Source organism: Sceloporus undulatus, chromosome 2 (assembly GCF_019175285.1).
Source record: "Sceloporus undulatus isolate JIND9_A2432 ecotype Alabama chromosome 2, SceUnd_v1.1, whole genome shotgun sequence".
In the NCBI taxonomy this organism is placed as follows: Eukaryota; Metazoa; Chordata; class Lepidosauria; order Squamata; family Phrynosomatidae; genus Sceloporus; species Sceloporus undulatus.
In genome coordinates, this window is record NC_056523.1 from 254,850,258 (window position 1) to 254,872,545 (window position 22,288).

General features: G+C 42.6%; 1 protein-coding gene across 1 annotated transcript in view; it reads right to left on the reverse strand.

The window, feature by feature from the left end:
* Positions 1–22,288, reverse strand: part of LOC121922129 (contactin-associated protein-like 4) — a 363,219-nt gene that overhangs the window by 276,086 nt on the left and 64,845 nt on the right. Inside the window, 1 exon segment of the mRNA XM_042451118.1 lies at positions 12,622–12,732. Within this exon segment, the coding sequence (XP_042307052.1) occupies positions 12,622–12,732 (111 nt within the window).

Below are 22,288 nucleotides of genomic sequence, written 5' to 3' on the forward strand. Positions count from 1 at the left end.
ATTTTAGACTATTTATCTTAGGCAGGTTACAGACCGCCTATTTGGGGGGCGCTGTACCCACCCCTTCCCCAGTTATCGGGGCCTCCGCGGACAGAATGGGCAGCCGCTGAGGCCCCCCGACCGCTGCCTTCCAGGCTGCGGGGAAGCGCAAAACGCACGTCCCCGCAGGCCTGAACACGGGGTGCCTTGAGTGCTTCAAGCCCCAAGGTCACCCCGCGCCGGCAAGGCGGGGGAGGAGGGTCCGCTTGGCCCCTTTCTCCCTTGCTTTGCGGGCCGCAGCCGTCTGAAGGCTGCCGCCCCGACGAAGCCAACGCAGTGCCGCACCCAGGAAGGCGCTCCGAACGGAGCTCCTTCCTGGTTCGCCTAAGGGTACCCTGCCCGCCCGCCCTGGCCACAGAGCGACGGACGTCAGTCCGCGTGTCGCTATAGAGGCGGCACGGCCGTGACTCCTCCATGGCGGGCGCGCCACTGGATGGCCGCCGTCATTTTTACGGCAAAGGCCGTATTAGGGTTAGGGAGGTGCGGAAAGCACTCGAACCTCCCTAAACCCTAGTACGCGCTCTGCGCGTACTTTCATGGCGGTGTGTAACCCGCCTGACCTTGTCTCTTCCTCTTGGGGTGAACCAAATACCTTCTAAAACTAATGAGATTATTGCATGGAGAAATACCCCCAACCTCGATGTGGGATTGAAAATCAAAAAAACAGGGGTTTTATCACAAATGTGGTGGCTGGACGCGTTACAACCCCAGATGCAGCTAGATCCCAGCTGCACTTATTCCTCACGCTTTTCAAAAACCAGAATTGCTGTTTTGAAATCTGCCCGCTAAGATGCCTGACGTCTGGGTGCTGGCATCTGGTTCCAACTTGCCCGCTCCCGGGCATTTTTATAACACTCTGTTTTCAGTTTCACTCCTGTATCTATAACGGGCGCTTTCTCCATTGTTATACCTCCCGCGTCCCGAAGCTGTAGCACTCTTTGTTTTGTTTGTTTTTTTACCCACCACCTTTTCCTACTTACCAGCACTGACTATTATCTTCTATTTGACAAACCTGCAACTCTACGCCATCGGCAGTCCTATAGTTGACCCATCTATTATTAACTGGTGGGTGTGGGTGTTGCGCGCGCAACGCACAAATCTATCCGTTTTGTTTTTCTCTTCTCTCCCTGTGCTCTCCTTTTCCGCCCACCTTCTTTTCCCGCCCCAACCCTGATGTGCGCCTTGCCCTGTTTTCCATTCCCCTCCACCTACGCTCTTTCCGTTCCCCCCTGGCTTGCTGCCCCCTGACTTGTTTGCCTAACTATCACCTTCCTTGATTTAGTTTTCCCCTTCCCATCTGCATGGTGGCGCGCCCTTTTGTCCACCCCTACCACACACACCCACAACCCAAAAAACAGCCGACCACATCTTTACAAACAAAACCAACACACAAAACCCAAAAAAATCCACAACACAAAAAAAACACATTAAAAAACAAAACAACACAAAACAATAAAAACACAAGCCCCACACAAACAAAACCGCACACAACAAAGACAAACAAACAACGTACACACCGACACCACCACCACGAAGCAATCACCAAAACAACCACATACACACTAAGTACAAAACCACGGACAACACACAAAACCACAACCATCCCGATCACACACACCTACAGAAAAACGCAAAACAAACCCACCCCAACCATCCCCTCCTGAACAAACCACACCCGTACCAGCACCCCCAACCACACCACACCACAAACCCCCCCCCCCACCACCCCAACACACACACCACACACACACAACCACACCCCCCACCAACCACACGCAACCCATCCAACCCCCACACAAAACCCCCCCCACACGCGCGCCCCCACACACAACCCGGCTTCTTTTTCCTTTGTTTGCCGTATGCTGGCCCCAGCCCGTCCTGGTGCCCGGGTGACCCACCTACCATCCCCCTCCCCCCCCATCCCCCTCCCCCTTAACACCCCCCGCCAACCCTTCGCCTTCCCCCCTCTTTTTCCCAGTTGCTTCTTTTCATGTCCCTGCCCTGGCCGGCCCTCTGGCCCGTTGTTTTCGTCCGCCTCCCTCTTGCGTTCTGGGCTTTCGCTCCCCTTGTTGCTGTCCCCTTTCTTCCTCTGTCCCCCCTTCTTTGGTGTGCGCTCGCGGCCCTGACCGACCACACGCACCCGACCACCACACGCACAAAACCCTACTCCCCCCAAACCAACACTCCTCTTTTCCTGTCCCGTCTCTGCTTGCCTCCGTTCCCGCCCCTTTCCCCCGCCCCCCCCCCCGGCCTCCAGCCACACTCGTTCCTCTCCCCGCCGTTCTGTCTCCTTTCCCCACCCACTCCCCCCTCTCTCTTTCCCCGGCCCCTTCCCGCCTCTTTGTCGGGGCCCCCCCCCCCCCCCCTCGGCGCCCCCTTTTTCTGCTGCCTCGCCTCTCCGCATCCCGCCCGCCACACCACCCCCCCAGCGCGTCCAACTCCTACACCCACCGCTACCACACCCGCAGGTTACCCCCCCCTATACCCAACCCCAACGACCTTAGCACTCCTTGCTTCCATACCTCCCATCACCACTTTCTATGCACCGCCCGTCACACTTTTCTCGCACCCCAATGCACCGCAAACCGTCTGTTCTCCCCCACCACGGCCGACCATGCCACTCCATTTTCGATGCGTTTCGCTGCCGCTTCCTTGCTGTTTCTGGAGTCTCGACACACCACCCACAACCCCACCCTCCTCATACACCAGCCACCAACACCTCAGGTCACCACACCAAAGACCACCACAAAACCCACCTCACCGTCAAGACCATCTCCCTACCACCCTGGAAAGGTGTAGTTCGCGGAAGATGGAGCGCACAACGGCCACACCAGGTCTGAAAGGCAGTCTGTGAGTCACACACTCCCACTCCCATCCTGCCTAGCACACACCAAATTTTTCTGCTTTTTATCTAAAGTGTTTCCTCTCTTTTCCTTCCACAAATGTTGCCAAATTGCTTAAAAGCATTACCAAATTGAATGGAATACCAAGAATCCATTCTGTAATCAGAAAAGAAAGGGGGTAACTGTAAATTGTCAGCTTCTATTATTTATTTATTGATTTATATCCTGCCTTGCTCCCAAGATGGAATTCAAGGTGGCTTACAATATTTTAAAAGATTAAGCTAGAACATTAATTTACAAAGTTAAAAAGAAACAAACACATTATTTAAAAAAATAGCTAAACACAGTTAAAAGATATAGTTAAAAGGTGGTGGGACTGAGAGAACGCCTCCTCTGCAGTTTTAATGTGCACACTGCTTGTATAAGGACCAAGCCTGAAACACATGGGGCAAATGACACAGATTCCAGCCACATTTGGGGTATAGCGTGAGGTGACAACACTCTGAACATGGTCCGAAGCCACAACGATGCCACATCATCCAGGAAAGAACCAGGCCAAGAGGAGTGGATAGGATCTGCTCCTTCCAGCAGCCTGGTTCAGGCTGTAGCTGTGGCCCAGATTGGGGCCAGGCATGTGCAGTTGCCATGGCCCCAGCACAATTGGCCCAGGAAGTCGTGCACCACTCGTTCATACCCATCTGTTTTATGTCAATCATCTTTCAGATAGTCTAGTTCCAAGCTATTTAGGGCTTTAAGACCAAAATCACCACTCTGCTTCTGCCCGGGAACAGCCAACTGAATTGTTTTAACCAGAATGTGTAAGTAGGGGGCACATGATCCCTGTACCTAACCCCAATCAATAGTCTGGCCATGCATTTTGGACCTGCTTAAGTTTCCAAACAATTGCCAAAGGCAGCCCCACATAAAGCTTGTTACAGTGTCTCCAACAAATATTTAAAAAGGGATGCATCATCATAGCCAGACTCAATTTCTGAAGGAATGGGAACAGCTGTGCACTAGTTTAAACTGTATAAATGCACCTCCTGGCCCCAAGCCAAAAACTTGCACATTCAGGATTGGATCCAAGCACAGAGAACACCCAAGCTGAAAACCCACATCCTCTTTTAGAAACAATGGAAACCGCTTGCTTAGTGAGGCATTCACTACCCTCCATACCCAGTCTACCAGTTCCACCTTGAGTTGTATTCAACAGCCGGAAGCACATGGGACTAGAATGCACATGGTGGCTCTCATCCTACAAAGATCAAGTCCACATCCTCAGTTGCATAAACTGAAACATATTCAAACACGGTGCAAGCAGTGGCCAAGGTTACATCCACTAATTTTTATTAACTAGCATTCAAGTCAGAGCACATCTGAGCAATTTTATCCACAAAGTGCGTGCAAACTCTTCACAGTGGGCTACTGATGGTTATATGCTGCTCTCATGAGGCAGCTGTAAAAGGTCATGATTACTTGTGACAACTCCAGTGGATGACATTGTGCAGATGCAATAGTGACAGTGAAGAAGAATTTCACCACTATCATTACTGCCACACCATAGGTTCTAAAGAGCTTTAGCTTGTGTTTGGTCAGGCCCATTCCAGTGTTCTGCCCTCATGCTCTAATTTCCATTGCACTTATTCATCACTGCCAGCTCCCTAGTGATCAGGCTTGCCTTCTCCGCTCTATGGGAGGAGACAGACACTACAAGCAACTGTGGTCCACCCACACTGGCCATTTGTATTGCAGGGTTCCGACAAGGCTTGACAAATCACCTGCCAAAGGAACAAAAAACTCCTGAAGAGCAATCCAATGCAACCAAATCCATAATCCTCTTGTGCTGAACAATATGATCTGCCTCCACCTCTGCAGAGCTTTGAGTTCCAGAGAGTCTAAAATCCACCAAGACCAGTGATATGTCCATGACAACAGAACTATAGAGTTACTCCACACTCGATTATCATCATACCATCTAAAACAGAAAACTAGGTCCATAATGTGTCCCACAGCATGAGTGGCCCCAGATACTACTTAGGACAGACCCATGGTTGTAGTGGAAAATATGTAATCCAGAACTGATCCTGCACGAAGGGTCTGTTCATGGATGTTGAAATCCCTCAGCACATGAGCCATGAGGACTCTGACACTACCAATAGACCAACTCAACCAGCTTAGGAAAGGAGATTGTTGGGTAGAAAGATGGGCAATGCACCAACAGAATCCCTCTTCTGTCCTGGCCCCCACCCTTCAAATATACTCACTCAAACCCAGCAGTGTGTTACAGGACACCTGGTAAGAGTGAGGGAGATGGAATTCCAATAGCCACATGAAACTCCATCTGGCCCCCCACCAGGCTTTGTGGGCTGCTCCAGAGAGAAACCAGGTCATCAAAGGTGGGGAGATTAACACTCCCCCTCCCCAGTTCATCCAACATTCATGTATAAATATTCATTCATTCAGATTTATATATTTATCATGTAGAGCTAAACATAAACATAGCAATAAAATTCATTCAAAGGACACTCAATAAATTTGCAAAATATTTAGAGAGGAGATTCATCTGAACATTTAATCATTCTAGTAATTAGGGACTGACTTAATTCTGAATAGGCCAGGCTCATTGTCTGAAAGCATTAATATGCTGTGTTGTTGCTATTACACTTACATTTATTCTATAGTATTAAAGGTAAAAACTGTGACTTTAATTGAAACTAAAAGTTTCTGCCTCTTCCTCTTCCTCCTCATTCTATGCAAGAACATATTTTCAAAAGTTTTCTCACTGATGGGTGAGGCTGACAAGAATTTTGCACATTTTTCATTTCTTTTTCATTTTCCTCCATTGTTTTCAAAGGTTTATTTGTGAAGATGTTTTAAAGGCATTTTTGATTTTTTAAAAACACACAAAATATACACATGGTGAAAAATACATTGGTTTTGTGCAAGAAATATATTCAGGACTTTGTATTTTGTTATATTTTCCAGACTGGCAACACAGCTGCCCCTAATTATTTGCTGGATTTGAAGATACCAAATTTAGCCATAACAGGGGTCATAAAGAGAGGGAGCTAACTGAAACATAACACTTTGTGGTTTGTACCCCCAACAAAGGTAAACTTTTTCATTTGACTATAATTGGCAAGTTGTACCTATATACTGTCTAAAAGTTTTTCCAGATGCAGCAGTACAGACTTCTTGAGAAATTCAATGTTTCTGAATAGAAAGGAAAGGGCCTGTAGCTCACAAATGATAGACGATGGATTTTACATTTTACGGTCCTCTGTCACCCTCCCCACATGGCTAACTAGAAAGTAGTGACCTCTATCTGCATTGAGATCCCTTCACACCAATTGAATTACAGCAGAAACAACATCTGGGACAAAATGTGCAACTATTACTATCACTGTCACTAAAGAAAAGAGAGCCAGCATTGTGTAGTGGTTTGAGCCTTGGACTATGACTCAGAGACCAGGGTTCAAATCCCAGCTCCTTGTGGATTTGGGGGTTTGTTGTATTTGTTTTGTGCAAGAACGTATTTAGGCAACAAGCAATGGTTGAAATTCAGATTAGGGATCCTTATTCTCTCTATATAGTTACGATGTGACAGTTTGCCACAACTGTAACTACCCTGCTTGACCAGACATCACCCCACAGAAAGAAGAGGGACCCTTTCTGCCCAAGATTGAAATGTGGGCAGATGATGGTTCCTTCTCCCTCCCACCAGCACCTCTTTCACACTTCCTTGTTGCCAGCCTTGTTTTATGCCAAGAGGCAGTGGAAGACTAGTAGCCAGGAGGGCAGTGGAAATGCCACCCACCCATGTCACTATTGGCAGCAGACCTGAGCCTTTCCTCTGCCTAGCTGCTGCTGCTGGTCAGACCGAAATCGCTGCTTAGCTAAGCAACTAAATACATAACTAGTAGTCATGTAGTATTCCAGCCAATGTTTTTGTACAGATGATTTTTTGCAAAATAGTCCTGAAATGTGAATGTGGATATCTCATAGCAGTTTATCATTCCTCCTCACCATCACTAAACGATGTCTTGGTGCATCAAAGCATCCTTTCTCATTAAGTATGAATTTGGATCATCCTTAGTAATATGGACCTACAAAACATTGGATAAAAGTGATACTGCAATCCCAGTGGTAGTTTCTTTCCTTTTGTCAGTGGTGGACTGTGGTCACAAAAGGATGGGTCTTTGCTTGTTTGTGTACTTTTTTCATGAGAATAGTCCTCTAATGCACACTTCCAATTTAAAATTCTAGGAGATGCATACTGTTATTTGTCTTCATAGCTCCTTTGGCAAAACGTTCAGAAATTAAGATTTAAAAAACAGAAGAGAGTACTTACCATTCTTCGATTAAGCCTTGCAAATCCTGGGCTGTGACTACTGGACGCTCCGATGAACTGCTGAATGATGACTGAGCAAGGCAGACACCAGCTGATCATCACATTATCTGTCAGAGAAACATCGCGCGTTCAGGCTCATGCACTTAAAAAGAAGATCTGCAAATCTAACTCAAACAGAGCATGGGCAAACATTGGAATTGACCTTGTATATCTCTGATCATGTCCCCCAACAGTGTTTGTTTGGGTCTATTACAAGTACCAGTACTGAGCTGGCACTTTTATCTGATCAATAGTTCATCAGATTACCAGGGGTAATTTACTGGCTTCACAACTATTTCTGTGTCCTTGTTCTAACCTAACATGAAGACAGGCTGATAAATGGCCAGAGCTTATGAGCTACTATTTATGGCCACAGCAATTGACATCTGCCAGTACGGGGTCAGGCTGAGTAACATGGGCTGGCATGGCCTGAATATACCTTAAAAATAGCCTAGGTATAAACTAAGTGGTGGTCCCTTTTGTTCTGTTATTGTCTTTGTTTTGTTTTGTTTAAATTGCTTTTTCTTTTTTTTTCCCCCTAGGCTGAACCTTTTTCTGCTGCCTGCTTCCTCAGGGTAGCAAAAAGGGTAATCCTACCAGTCACAAAGAGGTTAACCCCTTTCCAACAAGAAATTTAGTTTGCTCTCATTATCAATATTTCTATGCAGAAGTACAATTTTCTGTGCAGAAAAACGCTGTTTCCAGTGCAGAAAATGCATTCAATTTTAGATGAGTTTAGATGAGCTTCCTTGCTGTTTCTGGAGTCTGAAACAATATTTACCAGCCAAATCAGGTATATTTTCAGACCCACAAAACATCACTTTGGACATTTCCCCCTGGAAAAGTGTAGTTCTAGGGGAAGAGGGAGGCAAAGGCCACACCAGGTTCTGAAAGGCAGTCTGTGAGTCACATCACTCCCATCCTGACCTAGCCCCAAATTTTTCTGCTTTTTATAAAGTGTTTCCTCTCTTTTCCTTCCACAAATGTTGCCAAATTGCTTAAATAGCATTACCAAATTGAATGGAATACCAAGAATCCATTCTGTAATCAGAAAAGAGAAAGGGGGTAACTGTAAATTGTCAAGCTTCTATTTATTTATTTATTGAATTTATATCCTGCCTTGCTCCCAAGATGGAATTCAAGGTGGCTTACAATATTTTTAAAAAGATTAAGCTAGAACATTAATTTACAAAAGTTAAAAAGAAACAACAACATTATTTTAAAAAATAGCTAAACACAGTTAAAAGATATAGATTAAAAGGTGGTGGGACTGAGAGAACGCCTCCTCTGCCAGTTTTAATGTGCACACTGGCTTGTATAAAGAGACCAAGCCTGAAACACATGGGGCAAATGACACAGATTCCAGCCACATTTGGGGTATAGCGTTGAGGTGACAAACACTCTGAACATGGTCAGAAGCCACAACGATGCCACATCATCCAGGAAGAACCAGGCCAAGAAGGAGTGGATAGGATCTGCTCCTTCCAGCAGCCTGGTTCAGGGCTGTAGCTGTGGCCCAGATTGGGGCCAGGCATGTGCAGTTGCCATGGCCCCAGCACAATTGGCCCAGGAAAGTCGTGCACCACTCGTTCATACCCATCTGTTTTATGTCAATATCTTTCAGATAGTCTAGTTCCAAGCTATTTAGGGCTTTAAAGACCAAAATCACCACTCTGATTTCTGCCTGGGAACAGCCAACTGAATTGTTTTAACCAGAATGTGTAAGTAGGGGGCACATGATCCCTGTACCTAACCCCAATCAATAGTCTGGCCATGCATTTTGGACCTGCTTAAGTTTCCAAACAATTGCCAAAGGCAGCCCCACATAAAGCTTGTTACAGTAGTCTAAACATAATATTTAAAAAGGGATGCATCATCATAGCCAGACTCAATTTCTGAAGGAATGGGAACAGCTGGTGCACTAGTTTAAACTGTATAAATGCACTCCTGGCCCCAAGCCAAAACTTGCACATTCAGGATTGGATCCAAGCACAGAAGAACACCCAAGCTGAAAACCACATCCTCTTTTAGAAAACAATGGAAACCTGCTTGCTATAGTGAGGCATTCACTACTCCTCTTACCCAGTCTACCAGTTCCACCTTGAGTTGTATTCAACAGCCAGGAAGCACATGGGACTAGAATGCACATGGTGGCTCTCATCCCTACAAAGATCAAGTCCACATCCTCAGTTTGCATAAACTGAAACATATTCAATAACACGGTGCAAGCAGTGGCCAAGGTTACATCCACTAGATTTTTATTAACTATAGCATTCAAGTCAGAGCACATCTGAGCAATTTTATCCACAAAGTGCTGTGCAAACTCTTCACAGTGGGCTACTGAATGGTTTATATGCTGCTCTCATGAGGCAGGCTGTAAAAGGATCATGATTACTTGCAACAACTCCAGTGGATGACATTGTGCAGATGCAATAGTGACAGTGAAGAAGAATTTCACCACTATCATTACTGCCACACCATAGGTTTTCTAAAGAGCTTTAGCTTGTGTTTGGTCAGGCCCATTCCGAGTGTTCTGCCATCATTGCTCTAATTTCCATTGCACTTATTTCATCGCTGCCAGCTCCCTAGTGAATCAGGGCTTGCCTTCTCCGCTCTATGGGAGGAGACACTTACAAGCAACTGTGTCCACCACACTGGCCATTTAGTATTGCAGGGTTCAGACAAGGCTTTGACAAAATCACCTGCCAAAGGAACAAAAAACTCCTGAAGAGCAATCCAATGCATCCAAATCCATAATCCTCTTGTGCTGAACAATATTGATCTGCCTCCACCTCTGCAGAGGCTTTGAGTTCCAGAGAGTCTAAAATCCACCAAGACAGTGATATGTCCATGACAACAGAACTATAGAAAGTTACTCCACACTCAGATTATATCATACCATCTAAAACAGAAAACTAGGTCCATAATGTGTCCCACAGCATGAGTGGCCCCAGATACTACTTAGGACAGACCCATGGTTGTAGTGGAAAATATGTAATCCAGAACTGATCCTGACAGAAGGGTCTGTTCATGGATGTTGAAATCCCTCAGCACAATGAGCCATGAGGACTCTGACACTACCAATGAGACCAACTCAACCAGCTTAGGAAAGGAGATTGTTGGGTAGAAAGATGGGCAATGCACCAACAGAATCCCTCTTCTGTCCTGGCCACCCACCTTCAAATATACTCACTCAAACCCAGCAGGTTGTGTTACAGGACACCTGGTAAGAGTGAGGGAGATGGAATTCCAATAGACCACTGAAACTCCATCTGCCCACCACCAGGCTTTGTGGGCTGCTCCAGAGAGAAACCAGGTCATCAAAGGTGGGAGAGATTAACACTCCCCCTCCCCAGTTCATCCAACATTCATGTATAAATATTCATTCATTCAGATTTATATATTTAATCATGTAGAGCTAAACATAAAACATAGCAATAAAATTCATTCAAAGGACATACTATACAATTAAACTTTGCAAAAATATTTAGAGAGGAGATTCATCTGAACATTTAATCATTCTAGTAATTAGGGACTGACTTAATTCTGAATAGGCCAGGCTCATTGTCTGAAAGCATTAATATGCTGTGTTGTTGCTATTACACCTTACATTTATTCTATAGATATTAAAGGTAAAAACTGTGACTTTAATTGAAACTAAAAGTTTCTGCCTCTTCCTCTTCCTCCTCATTCTATGCAAGAACATATTTTCAAAAGTTTTCTCACTGATGGGTGAGCTGACAAGAATTTTGCACATTTTTCATTTCTTTTTCATTTTCCTCCATTTGTTTTCAAAGGTTTATTTGTGAAAGATGTTTTAAAGGCATTTTTGATTTTTTAAAAACACACAAAATAGTACACATGGTGAAAAATACATTGGTTTTGTGCAAGAAATATATTCAGGACTTTGTATTTTGTTATATTTTCCAGCATGGCAACACAGCTGCCCCTGAATATATTTGCTGGATTTGAAGATACCAAATTTAGCCATAACAGGGGGGTCATAAAGAAGAGGGAGCTAACTGAAACATAACACTTTGTGGTTTGTACCCCCAACAAAGGTAAAACTTTTTCATTTGACTATAATTGGCAAGTTGTACCTATATACTGTCTAAAAGTTTTTCCAGATGCAGCAGTACAGACTTCTTGAGAAATTCAATGTTCTCTGAATAAGAAAGGAAGAGGCCTGTAGCTTCACAAATGATAGACGATGGATTTTACATTTTACGGTCCTCTGTCACCCTCCCCACATGGCTAACTAAGAAAGGTAGTGACCTCTATCTGCATTGAGATCCCTTCACACCAATTGAATTACAGCAGAAACAACATCTGGGACAAAATGTGCAACTATTACTATCACTGTCACTTAAAGAAAAGAGAGCCAGCATTGTGTAGTGGTTTGAGCATTGGACTATGACTCAGGAGACCAGGGTTCAAATCCCAGCTCCTTGTGGATTTGGGGGTTTGTTGTATTTTGTTTTTGTGCAAGAACGTTATTTTAGGCACAACAAGCAATGGTTGAAATTCAGGATTTAGGGATCCTTATTCTCTCTATATAGTTACGATTGTGACAGTATTGCCACAACTGTAACTACCCTGCTTGACCAGACATCACCCACACAGAAAGAAGAGGGACCCTTTCTGCCCAAGATTGAAATGTGGGCAGATGATGGTTCCCTTCTCCTCCCACCAGCACCTCTTTCACACTTCCTTGTTGCAGCCTTGTTTTATGCCAAGAGGGCAGTGGAAGACTAGTAGCCAGGAGGGCAGTGGAAATGCCACCCACCCATGTCACTATTGGCAGCAGACCTGAGCCTGTTCTCTCTGCATAGCTGCTGCTGCTGGTCAGACCAGAAATCGCTGCTTAGCTAAGCAACTAAATACATAACTAAGTAGTACATGTAGTATTCCAGCCAATGTTTTTGTACAGATGAATTTTTTGCAAAATAGTCCTGAAATGTGAATGTGGATATCTCATAGCAGTTTATCATTCCTCCTACCATCACTAAACGATGTCTTGGTGCATCAAAGCATCCTTTCTCATTAAGAATATGAATTTGGATCATCCTTAGTAATATGGACCTACAAAACATTGGATAAAAGTGATACTGCAATCCCAAGTGGTAGTTTCTTTCACTGTGCTTGTCAAGATGGTGTACTGCTGGATAACAAAAAGGAATGGGTCTTTGAAAATTGTATTGTGTACTTTAATCATGAAAGAAAATAAAGTCCTGATAAATGCACACTTCCAATTTAAAATTCTAGGAGATGCATACTGTTCATTTGTCTTCATAGCTCCTTTGGCAAAACGTTCAGAAATTAAGATTTAAAAACAGAAGGAGTACTTACCATCTCTTCGATTAAGCCTTGCAAATCCTGGGCTGTGACTACTGGACAGCTCCGATGAACTGCTGAATGATGACTGAGGCAAGGCAGACACCAGCTGATCATCACAATTATCTGTCAGAGAAAAACATCACGCTTCAGGCTCATGCACTTAAAAAGAAGATCTGCAAACTATAACTCAAACAGAGCATGGGCAAACATTGGAATTGACCTTGTATATCTCTGATCATGTCCCCCAACAGTGTTTGTATTGGGTCTATTACAAGTACCAGTACTGAGCTGGCACTTTTTATCTGATCAATATTTCATCAGATTACCATGGTGTAATTTACTGGGCTTCACAACTATTTCTGTGCTCCTTGTTCTAACCTAACATTGAAGACAGGCTTGATAAATGGCCAGAAGCTTATGAGCTACTATTTATGGCCACAGCAATTGACATCTGCCAGTACGGTGTCAGGCTGAGTAACACTGGGCTAGGCATGGCCTGAATATACCTTAAAAATAGCCTAGGTACTAAACTAAGTGGTGGTCCCTTTTGTTCTGTTTAAATTGTCTTTTTGTTTTGTTTAAATTGCCTTTTTCTTTTTTTTCCTCTCATCTCTCTTTCTCTCTCTCTCTCTTGGTATGCATGAGCTGTAGAAGCGACATTAAATCATTATTGAACAATTATTTGTATGCAAGTCTGGGGCTTTTTACACAAAGAAGCAACAGTGGTTTCCAAAAAAAAGGGGGGGGGATTTAACAACAGTTCCAAATCAATGGCCCACAAGCAAGTAAATTCTAATCAATACTTTGGGTTATTAAATCCTCTTCCAGTTTGATTGCTGAACAGGACAAGCATTCTTTTTCCATTTATTTACTTTTTATTTTTTATTTTTGCAAATATAAATAGAGAATCAATAGCTGTTCTGGTTTTAGCAAAATGAAAACAGAATCAAAGAAGAAAGAGGTAGGGAAAGAGGGAAATGTTGCCCTTATTACATGTTCTAGCATTTATTGTTTAAGTGGGAAATTATGCAAATCATCACTATTCATAGAGAAACCAAGAAATCTAGAAACATTGAGCAGGTCAAGAGGAGCAGTTTTTTCTGACTGCAATCCAGGGGAGAGGAGTGATGCTGAATATTATCTTGTACCTTGAGATGTGTTCATTGAAGTTTTTACATAATAGCACATCTGTCTTTAAAGAAGCATTAATTCTAATTAATAGAGCATCCTTCCCAATGCAGTAACATCTCAGGGAGTTAGGATACAAGAAAACAATTACTACATACAATGAATCATGATGAGAACTATTAGTGCAAGTTCTTTCAAAATCTCTGTAGTTTCTCTTTCTCCTTGTCTGTCAAGGTTATGTTCCTATAAATCAGTTGACATCCCAAGTTCTGACATAAGGATCATTTGCCATCAGTTGTTTTGCTGTAGGGCACTCAGTCTATCAAGACGTTCTTGTGTGCAAAACCTTTGGAGATATGATTGTAAGGATTGCTTATGTACTGTCCAGAATTCTGCCTTTGGCAGTGCTGAATGATGTGCAAGTCTGTTAATATTTAGCTAGAGTTAGAAACATTTATAGGCCAGATAAAACTCTTTATGTCACCTAATTTTTCCTAAATTGGTCACTGTGAGACCACGCTCCAGCAAACTGCCAACATGACCCTACAGCAGAAGAGAGTACAAACTTAGTGCTCTTTTTTCTAACAAACTACCACAATAGTAGATGTAGTAGAAGATGGATGCATGAGCTCAGCCTGGGAACTGAGAAATCTTTCAGTTCAGTTTTCAGTATTCAACACTTCTCATAAATTTTATGTTATTCACAGTTATTCACATGATTTCTTTGACATCAGTGAGCCAATGAATCCAATGAATTCACTCTGGGTTCTAGTCCAGACTTTAAAGGTGCTATCTGGGTTGCTGAATCTACTTGGGGAATATACTTCAGCACTTTGGGTACGACTTTAATATTTATATAAGTAATTGCATAGTTGTTTCATACATATTATCATTTTTTAACTCTTACAACATCACTCCAGAGATAGCTAATATTATTATGCCTACTGCAGAAAGGCAAGGGCATATTTAAATTGTGGGTGCATCTACACTGTTGAAATAATGCAGTTTGACATCACTTTAAGTGCTACAGCTCCTTTAGCCCTATGGAATCCAGAGATTTGTTGTTTTGCAAGATCTTTATCCTTCTCTGCAAAAGACTGTTTCACCACACTACAGATCCTAGAATTCTGTAACATGGTGTCAAACTGCATTGTTTCTACAATGCAGATGAGAGAGAAGCACGGTACAGACCACCCAAAAAGGGCAGCCTGATGGCGCCTGTTTTTCCACTGGAGGGGAGCAACAGCTGCCAAACCATGAGGTTTCCTGCCAGCGGGGAAAAACTCAAAAACGGGTTCTTTTTATGTCATGGTGCCATGCGGATGCCATGTGGCGCTTATGTAACAATGGTGGCACCCATGTATACATCATGTGCTAGGGTTGAGGGGCATGTGGGCACACCACCCTGAGGCAACCCTAGCACATGACAAGGGTGTCACAAAAGGCCCGTCTGTTCTGGGTCAGAGATGGTCTTTTGGCTAAGACCATCTAGTGAGTTTTATGGCAGAGGCAGTATTTAAAGCAGTCTACTTCACTGTCCTTTCCTTGTCTTTTAGCCACTATTCTATCCTAGTTGATAGCTGGGCAAGAGGAATGGAAAATGATTAAAGGTAATTAATAGGCTGACTAGCTGATGTGTCTCCAAGCTTTCCTCTAATTCCTAAGCCTTTGTCAGATTTTATGCCTACCTTTTGGCCTCTCACCATTAATCATCAAAGATAGAAAGCCTCTTCAAAATGTAAGAAGCTGTCATGATGCTGTATTCTGTGACTGAAAACAGATTATGAACTTGTGTAATATGCCCACTGAAAAGTAGAATAAAACAAATATGCATATTCTGTAGACCCATACACTCAGGTCCTCTGGAGGACATTTATTCCAGTCAGCTAGGACTAGGTTGACAACTGTCAGCCAAAAGACATTTTCGTCAGCAGTCTCTAAACTGTGGAATGACCTTCTAGAAGAGATGCAAGAGCTGAAAATGCTGCCCAAATTTTAAAAATCATTGATAACCAGTCTCTCTTCCTTCAGGCTTATCCAGGTGATTTTTAAATTGTAAAATTTAAATGATGAATTTTTAAATGTGGATTGTTTTGATATGTATGTCTCTTGTTTGTTTATTTAAATTGATGTGTGTTTTTCACTGATGTTGTATATTTGTTGGCTTGCTGTTGTTCCCTGATCCATGGAGAGAGGCAAGTAAAAAATAAATAAAATAACAACAATATTTTTATTTATTCAAGGTGAGAGGCAGGGTACAGCATGTTAAAATACAAAACACATTAACTCACAGTTAAAATACAATACTATCAAAGCATTAAAATACAATGTGAAGTCAAAGGCTTTTGCAACCAGCATCCATATGTTTTTGTGGGGTTTTCGGGCTATGTGGCCATGTTCTGGAATAGTTTATTCCTGATGTTTTGCCAGCATCTGTGGCTGGCATCTTCACTTCTATATCAGCATTCTCTGAAGATGCCACAGATGCTGGCGAAACTTCAGGAATAAACTCTTCCAGAACATAGCTACATAGCCCGAAAACCCCACTAAACCCCACTAAAATACACTTATAAGAGAAAATATACAGTTAAAAGGTCATGATTGAAAATTGACTGGTTGTTGTTGTTATAGTTCACATAGGAGAACAAGAAGATTGAACAACAATAAGTTCCTTCAATGTGTCTCAAATGAAAGTTGCACAAAACAGATACCATTCTTATGTGGAAAATTGCTTTAAATAATAGCTACAAAAGCAGCAGTAACAACAACAGAGAAAGAATTTTTTCTTCCAATTGATGCCCTGTTTTATTTTATTTGTAGAGGATTTTTTCACAGAGACCCAAAATGGTATAATAGTACAAACACTGAACTGTGTGTGCATCTACATTGTAGAAATAAGTGGTGTAGCTCCATCCTATGGAATCATGTGGCATCTTCCTTGTCAAAGAGTACTGATGCTTCTCAAAACTACAAATCCCAAGATTTTGTAGGATGAACACATGGCAGTTACAGTGGTGTAAAACTGCATTATTTATGCAGTACATATGAATTCTATGACTCTGGAGACCAGGGTTCGAATCCCCACTTGGCCAACAAAACCCACTTGGTGACCTTGGGCAAGTCATATTCTTTCAACCTCAGAGAATGTCAAAAGCAAGCCCACCAAGAAAACTCCATGGCAGTTGCACCTTACAATTGCCAGAAGTCATAAAAATCTTGAAGGCACACAACAACAACAACAACAGCAACAATTTTGTTCACATAAGAGAACATTCTGAAACGGTATCCCTAACTAGTTTGCTGTCATGTCACTGCAGAATTTTTAAAAATTCTTACTACATCCTCATCTGTATTATATTCAACAGCACACTACTTAAATGCATTGATCAGCTCATTAATGTATCAGGGTTAATAGCTGGGCTTGCAAGGAAAAGGGAATGGAAATGAGCGTGAATGAGAGATTTATAACTTAAGAACGACATAGATAGGCATGGTTGATTTATGTGATCTGATCTGAGAGAACATATACTTGGTTTTTTTTTAAAAAAAATCAGTTTTAAAAAGTGAAAGCTACATGTAGGAATGGTAATGCAGACATATGATCATTTGCATCTTAGCATTGACTCAAGAAGCGGCAAAGTGTCCATATGTACTCTACAAAGTTGTGCTTGCTTATTGGGATGCAAATCTGCAAGCACTGTAGCAAATCTGAAGCAGACTTTCAGACTTCAGGCCTGGAGAGTGAACAGGTTGCAATGTAAATCCAAAACAGTCTTCAGGGAAAAAGAAAAAGTAGGGGAAAGAAGGCAGACTGTTGCTTGTGGTACCAGTGGTGCCAGGGGCTGATGGAGCGGTATATTGACTTTACTTATAATAGTATCCGTTTAAAAAACAGATGTCTGAAAATGAGCAGAGCAAACCAAAAGAGAAAAATCAAGATAAAGCACTGTCTGGAAGGATGGGGGAGCTGAAATGCAATTAAAATGAAAGGCCTGGGGGAGATAAAATGCAGACACAGGAGAGAATGGATCAACACATAAATAAATATTGGCCCATCAACCACATTAAGGCTCATTCAAGTTATCTAAGGCAAACTCCACAATATATCATCATCTCAATGCACATTCAATAAGAGAGAAAGAAAGAGATTTCTCCCAGCAGCATGACAGCAAAGTTTTCATATGCAAAATATGAAGGAGATGATTTAGTTCTTTCCCCTTTGGAATACAGAAAGCATGATGATGCTTAAAAGACTTGGCATCTGCAGCATTCAAACAAAATGAAGTCTATTTGCATTCAGAATCTCATAGCCTGCCAGATCGTGCATTCTGGGCCATGTTATAAGCAACAGCCATCGGCACATTTTTAACTATAATGTAATCCAGAGTAATCCCATTTATTACTGCAGCCAAAGTAAATGACTTAGGTTTTAATCTCATCTGTACATACTTAGGAATACCACTTAGTAGATATAAATAATGCTGCACTGCAAGTCAGTATCTCATGCTAACTCATGCACTACAGTTGCAATAAAAATAGAAAAATAATAGAAGTTAAAATGGCAAGAAGCATGATGTAGATATGTTGAAGGCAAATTTGGGTTGTTACACATGAAAACACATTCCTAATTATTGTCCTATACCTTGGTCACTAAAGACTCTCTAGAACATGTTTTAAATATGAGGATTGAGAGGGGATAATGAATCTTATGTATTCCTATTTTTCTGCTTCCTCCCCTCATCTTCCAAAGAAAAAAGAGTAGAGCACAAGGGAACAGAGGAAGAAATACATATTAATAAAAAAAAGGAATGAAAGAAACATTACATTCTCAGGCGGACATTTCCTGATTCACAGAGAAGCTAATTTTAAATGTCCCAAGGGAAGGAAGTGAAAGCTGCCTGTGGAAATCACTGGGCATGCAACTGGTTGTTTATTTTAAACAAACAAACAAACAAACAAATGTGGGATAGGGTGCCACTACATTTTAGTTACCAATATCGCATTCTCTGCAATGGTAGAAAGTTAGGGATTGAAGGGAAATTTCATGGGGTGTGTGTTGAATTACAATCTAAAGGGACAAGGTCTTCATTATGCCTCCTCTATAACTACTCTATAACTACGGTTGTGCAGAAAACAGTCATGAGTTACATGCAGTTTGCATCCATCTCTTATGGATCTTACCATCCTGCCCTGTGCCCAGGCAGTAGGCAGGCTTATTTTTTTGTGGTTTTGGGGGGCTGTGTGGCAATGTTCTAGAAGAGTTTATTCCTGATGTTTTGCTAGCATCTGTGGCTGGCATCTTCATCTGAGTGACCCTTTGAAGGGAGGAGTGATTTCCATGTTAATCTGTGTATTTTTCTGTTGTTGAATGGCAAGGCCTCAGGGTGGGACGATATGCAGAGAGGATTTGGATCTGTTTAATTAATGATCATTGTTTGCTGGGAAAACCCCTGACTCTGGCTGGTTTTCATTTCCATTTTGCTGAGTCTTGATTTTAGTGTTTTTCAGGACTGGTAGACAAACTTTGCTAACTTTAAGGGTTTCTTCTTTCCTGTTGAAATTGTCTCAGTGTTTGTGGATTTCAATGGCTTCCCTGTGTATTCTGACCTGATAGCTGTTGGCATGGTCCAGAATTTCAGTTTTTTCAAATAGCATTTTATGCCCAGGATAGTTTATAACATGTTCTGCTACTGCTGGTTTTTCTGGCTGATCCAGTCATGTTCCTTGATTCGTGTTTGAACACTGCGTTTGGTGGTCCCTATGTAGACTTGTCCGCAGCTGCATGGTATGCAGTAAACTCCTGTGGCTGACTCTCAAGCTCCAACTCCTTTTTGCTTGCCCTCCAGAATAGTGCACCCTTAGGACACTGGACTGAAAATAAATATTTTCCTTTTGTGTGCTGCTGGCCTCCAATCTTTCTTTGTTGAAAAATAATTGCTTTCTCTCTCCCCCTCCTCAGATAGTTAGGATTTTCCCTGCATACAAACTCCACTGTCTTTTCTCTTTAAAACATGCCATTTGGTCCTGCTGAATCACATGGGCAATAAATACGTTTCTAAGTTGGTTAACAAATCATGTGATTCAGCTAACTTTCTTTAGGAAGTTTCCTCACCAAAAACAAAAAGAAAAAAGAAATTATCCCGCTACTCTCCGAGTCTCCCATCTTCCTATTCTCTCAACTTTCTTCTGAAAGATGGTGAGATAAAAATTTCTTCTTTTACCTGAACTATTCATTAGATAGGTTAGGATGTAGCCTCTTTGCATATGTAGAGTTTTGTTTTTAAACTACAAGTTATTTGTATTGTCTTTGAGTCAGCTTCTGTCTTTAGGGAGCATTGTTAGATAAAGACATGCTCTGCTGATTTAAAAGCTAATAGGCTTGGCTTTGATATTTTGATACTGATATTTTGGTTTCCTTAACAAAGGGTGAAGCCTTAGGAAACTTGAATCCCCAACATTTTTGCACTCTATGTTGCAAAAGCTATTATACACACAAACACACAGAGAGAAATCTCTTCCCCTCCGCCCATTTATCTCAGTTCCTAGAATTTGTGGGGGTGTTGTTTGTTTGTTTGTTTTTTATTTGAATAGCATGCTCTCAGCAACTGTGCTTGATGCTTAATGAATATGATTAATCATATCATCAGACCCAGCTTCTTGTGACATCACCAGAGACAGCACCAGTTGTCAGGTTTTGGCTGTGAAATCTCAGGCTCTGGAGTGCTGCTGATCTGGCAACCAGTATGGGGAAACATTACGGAAGGGGCTCTCTTTTTTGGGATTCAGCTCAGAGCAAGAGAAAGTTAGAGAGGAAATGAACTATGATTGTAGCTGAGTAAGAATTAGTCCCTTATAGCCTTGAATTATGTGACAGAGTTTTAAATTATGGGTACAGAGGAGAATGGAATAACAAAATCCTTGTAGCAGTATTTGAATCTCGCATGTAGTTTCATTTAGGGCTTTAAGGGTGAAACAGACTGCACAAAAAGGGTAGATTGGGGCCACCCCAGCGCCACTCACTCCTAAGCCTTGGCAACAACATGCCAGTGGCATCAATCCAGCACTTTGCCAGTGTTTTACACTGGCTTCTGAAAAGGAGCTGATTTTTCCCGCTCCTTTTTAAACTGGCGCTTCTTCATTGGGGTGGTGTTGGGGTGACTTCGGGCTGTGTTTGGAGCATATATCATTGAAACACTGAACTCCCAACACAGCCCGAAGATGGACCATTTGGCCTGTCTATTTCAGCCCTAAGATTTTCATTTTCAAGAACCATCATTCTTCTTATCTTGAACTTTTCTGCAAGATGGTCTTGCACTTGTCTCTCACTGGCAGTGTTGCCAACAAGCCTCGGAGATATTTCCCTGCACATTTGACCAAAACACACTTAATCCCCCCCCCCCCATCACACAAAATATTCAGTCAAAATCCCCGGAAAATTCCCGTAATGTTAAAATGGCAGATCTTTTGCAAATAAACGTAGCCCTAATTGAATAAAAATAATTGTAACTTATTTCAACTCTCAAAATTACCATTAAAACCAAACAAAGAATTTTTCAGTCCTTCTGATACTTTTAAGATATTTCTTTTGACATGAAGTGTGTCCAGGAAGCTTTGTGCCAAATAGAGTTTGGCTGCAACCGCACTGGAGAAATAATCCAGTTTGACACCCATTTAATTGCCCAGGCTCAGTGCTATGGAATCCTGGGAATTCTAGTTTTCTGAGACATGTAACCTTTTCTTTCAGCAAACTCTGGTGTGACAACAAACTACAATTCCCAGGATTTCATAGCACTGGGCCATGGCAGTTAAAACGGTATGAAACTGGATTGTCTCTGGAGTGAAGATGCAGCCTGAGCTGAGTCCAAGACATACTGCAGAAATAATCCAATTTGAGACTGCTTTAACTGCCCTGGCTCAGTGCCACAGAACCCTGGGAATTGTAGTTTTGTGAGACATTGAGCCTTCTTTATCAGAAAGAGCTCTGGTGCCACAACAAACTACAATTCCCAGGATTCCCTAGCACTAAGCCAGGAGAGTTGGCTGAGCTTTTCCTGAGGGTGGGTGCAACCACTGTCCTCTCTCTGATTGGCTGTTAGTGTGACTCCAAACACGATTGGTTGCTCTGTAGCCTGGCTCTCAGAGGGAGTCAGGGGCTGAGAGAGAGAGCAAGAGCTTTTTCTGAGGGCGGGGGCGGCGGCCACTCTTCAGTCCTCTCTCTGATTGGCTGAAAACTGTTAGTGTGTGACAACTCCAAAGGATTGGTTGCTCTATAGCCTGGCTCTCAGAGGGAGTCAGGGGCTGAGAGAGAGAGCAAGAGCTTTTTCTGAGGGCGGGGGCGGCGGCCACTCTTCAGTCCTCTCTCTGATTGGCTGAAAACAGTGTGTGACAACTCCAAAGGATTGGTTGCTCTGTAGCCTGGCTCTCAGAGGGAATCAGGGGCTGAGAGAGAGAGAGCTTTTTCTGAGGGTGGGGGCAGCGACCACTCTCCAGTACTCTCTCTGATTGGCTGAAAACTGTTAGTGTGTGACAACTCCAAAGGATTGGTTGCTCT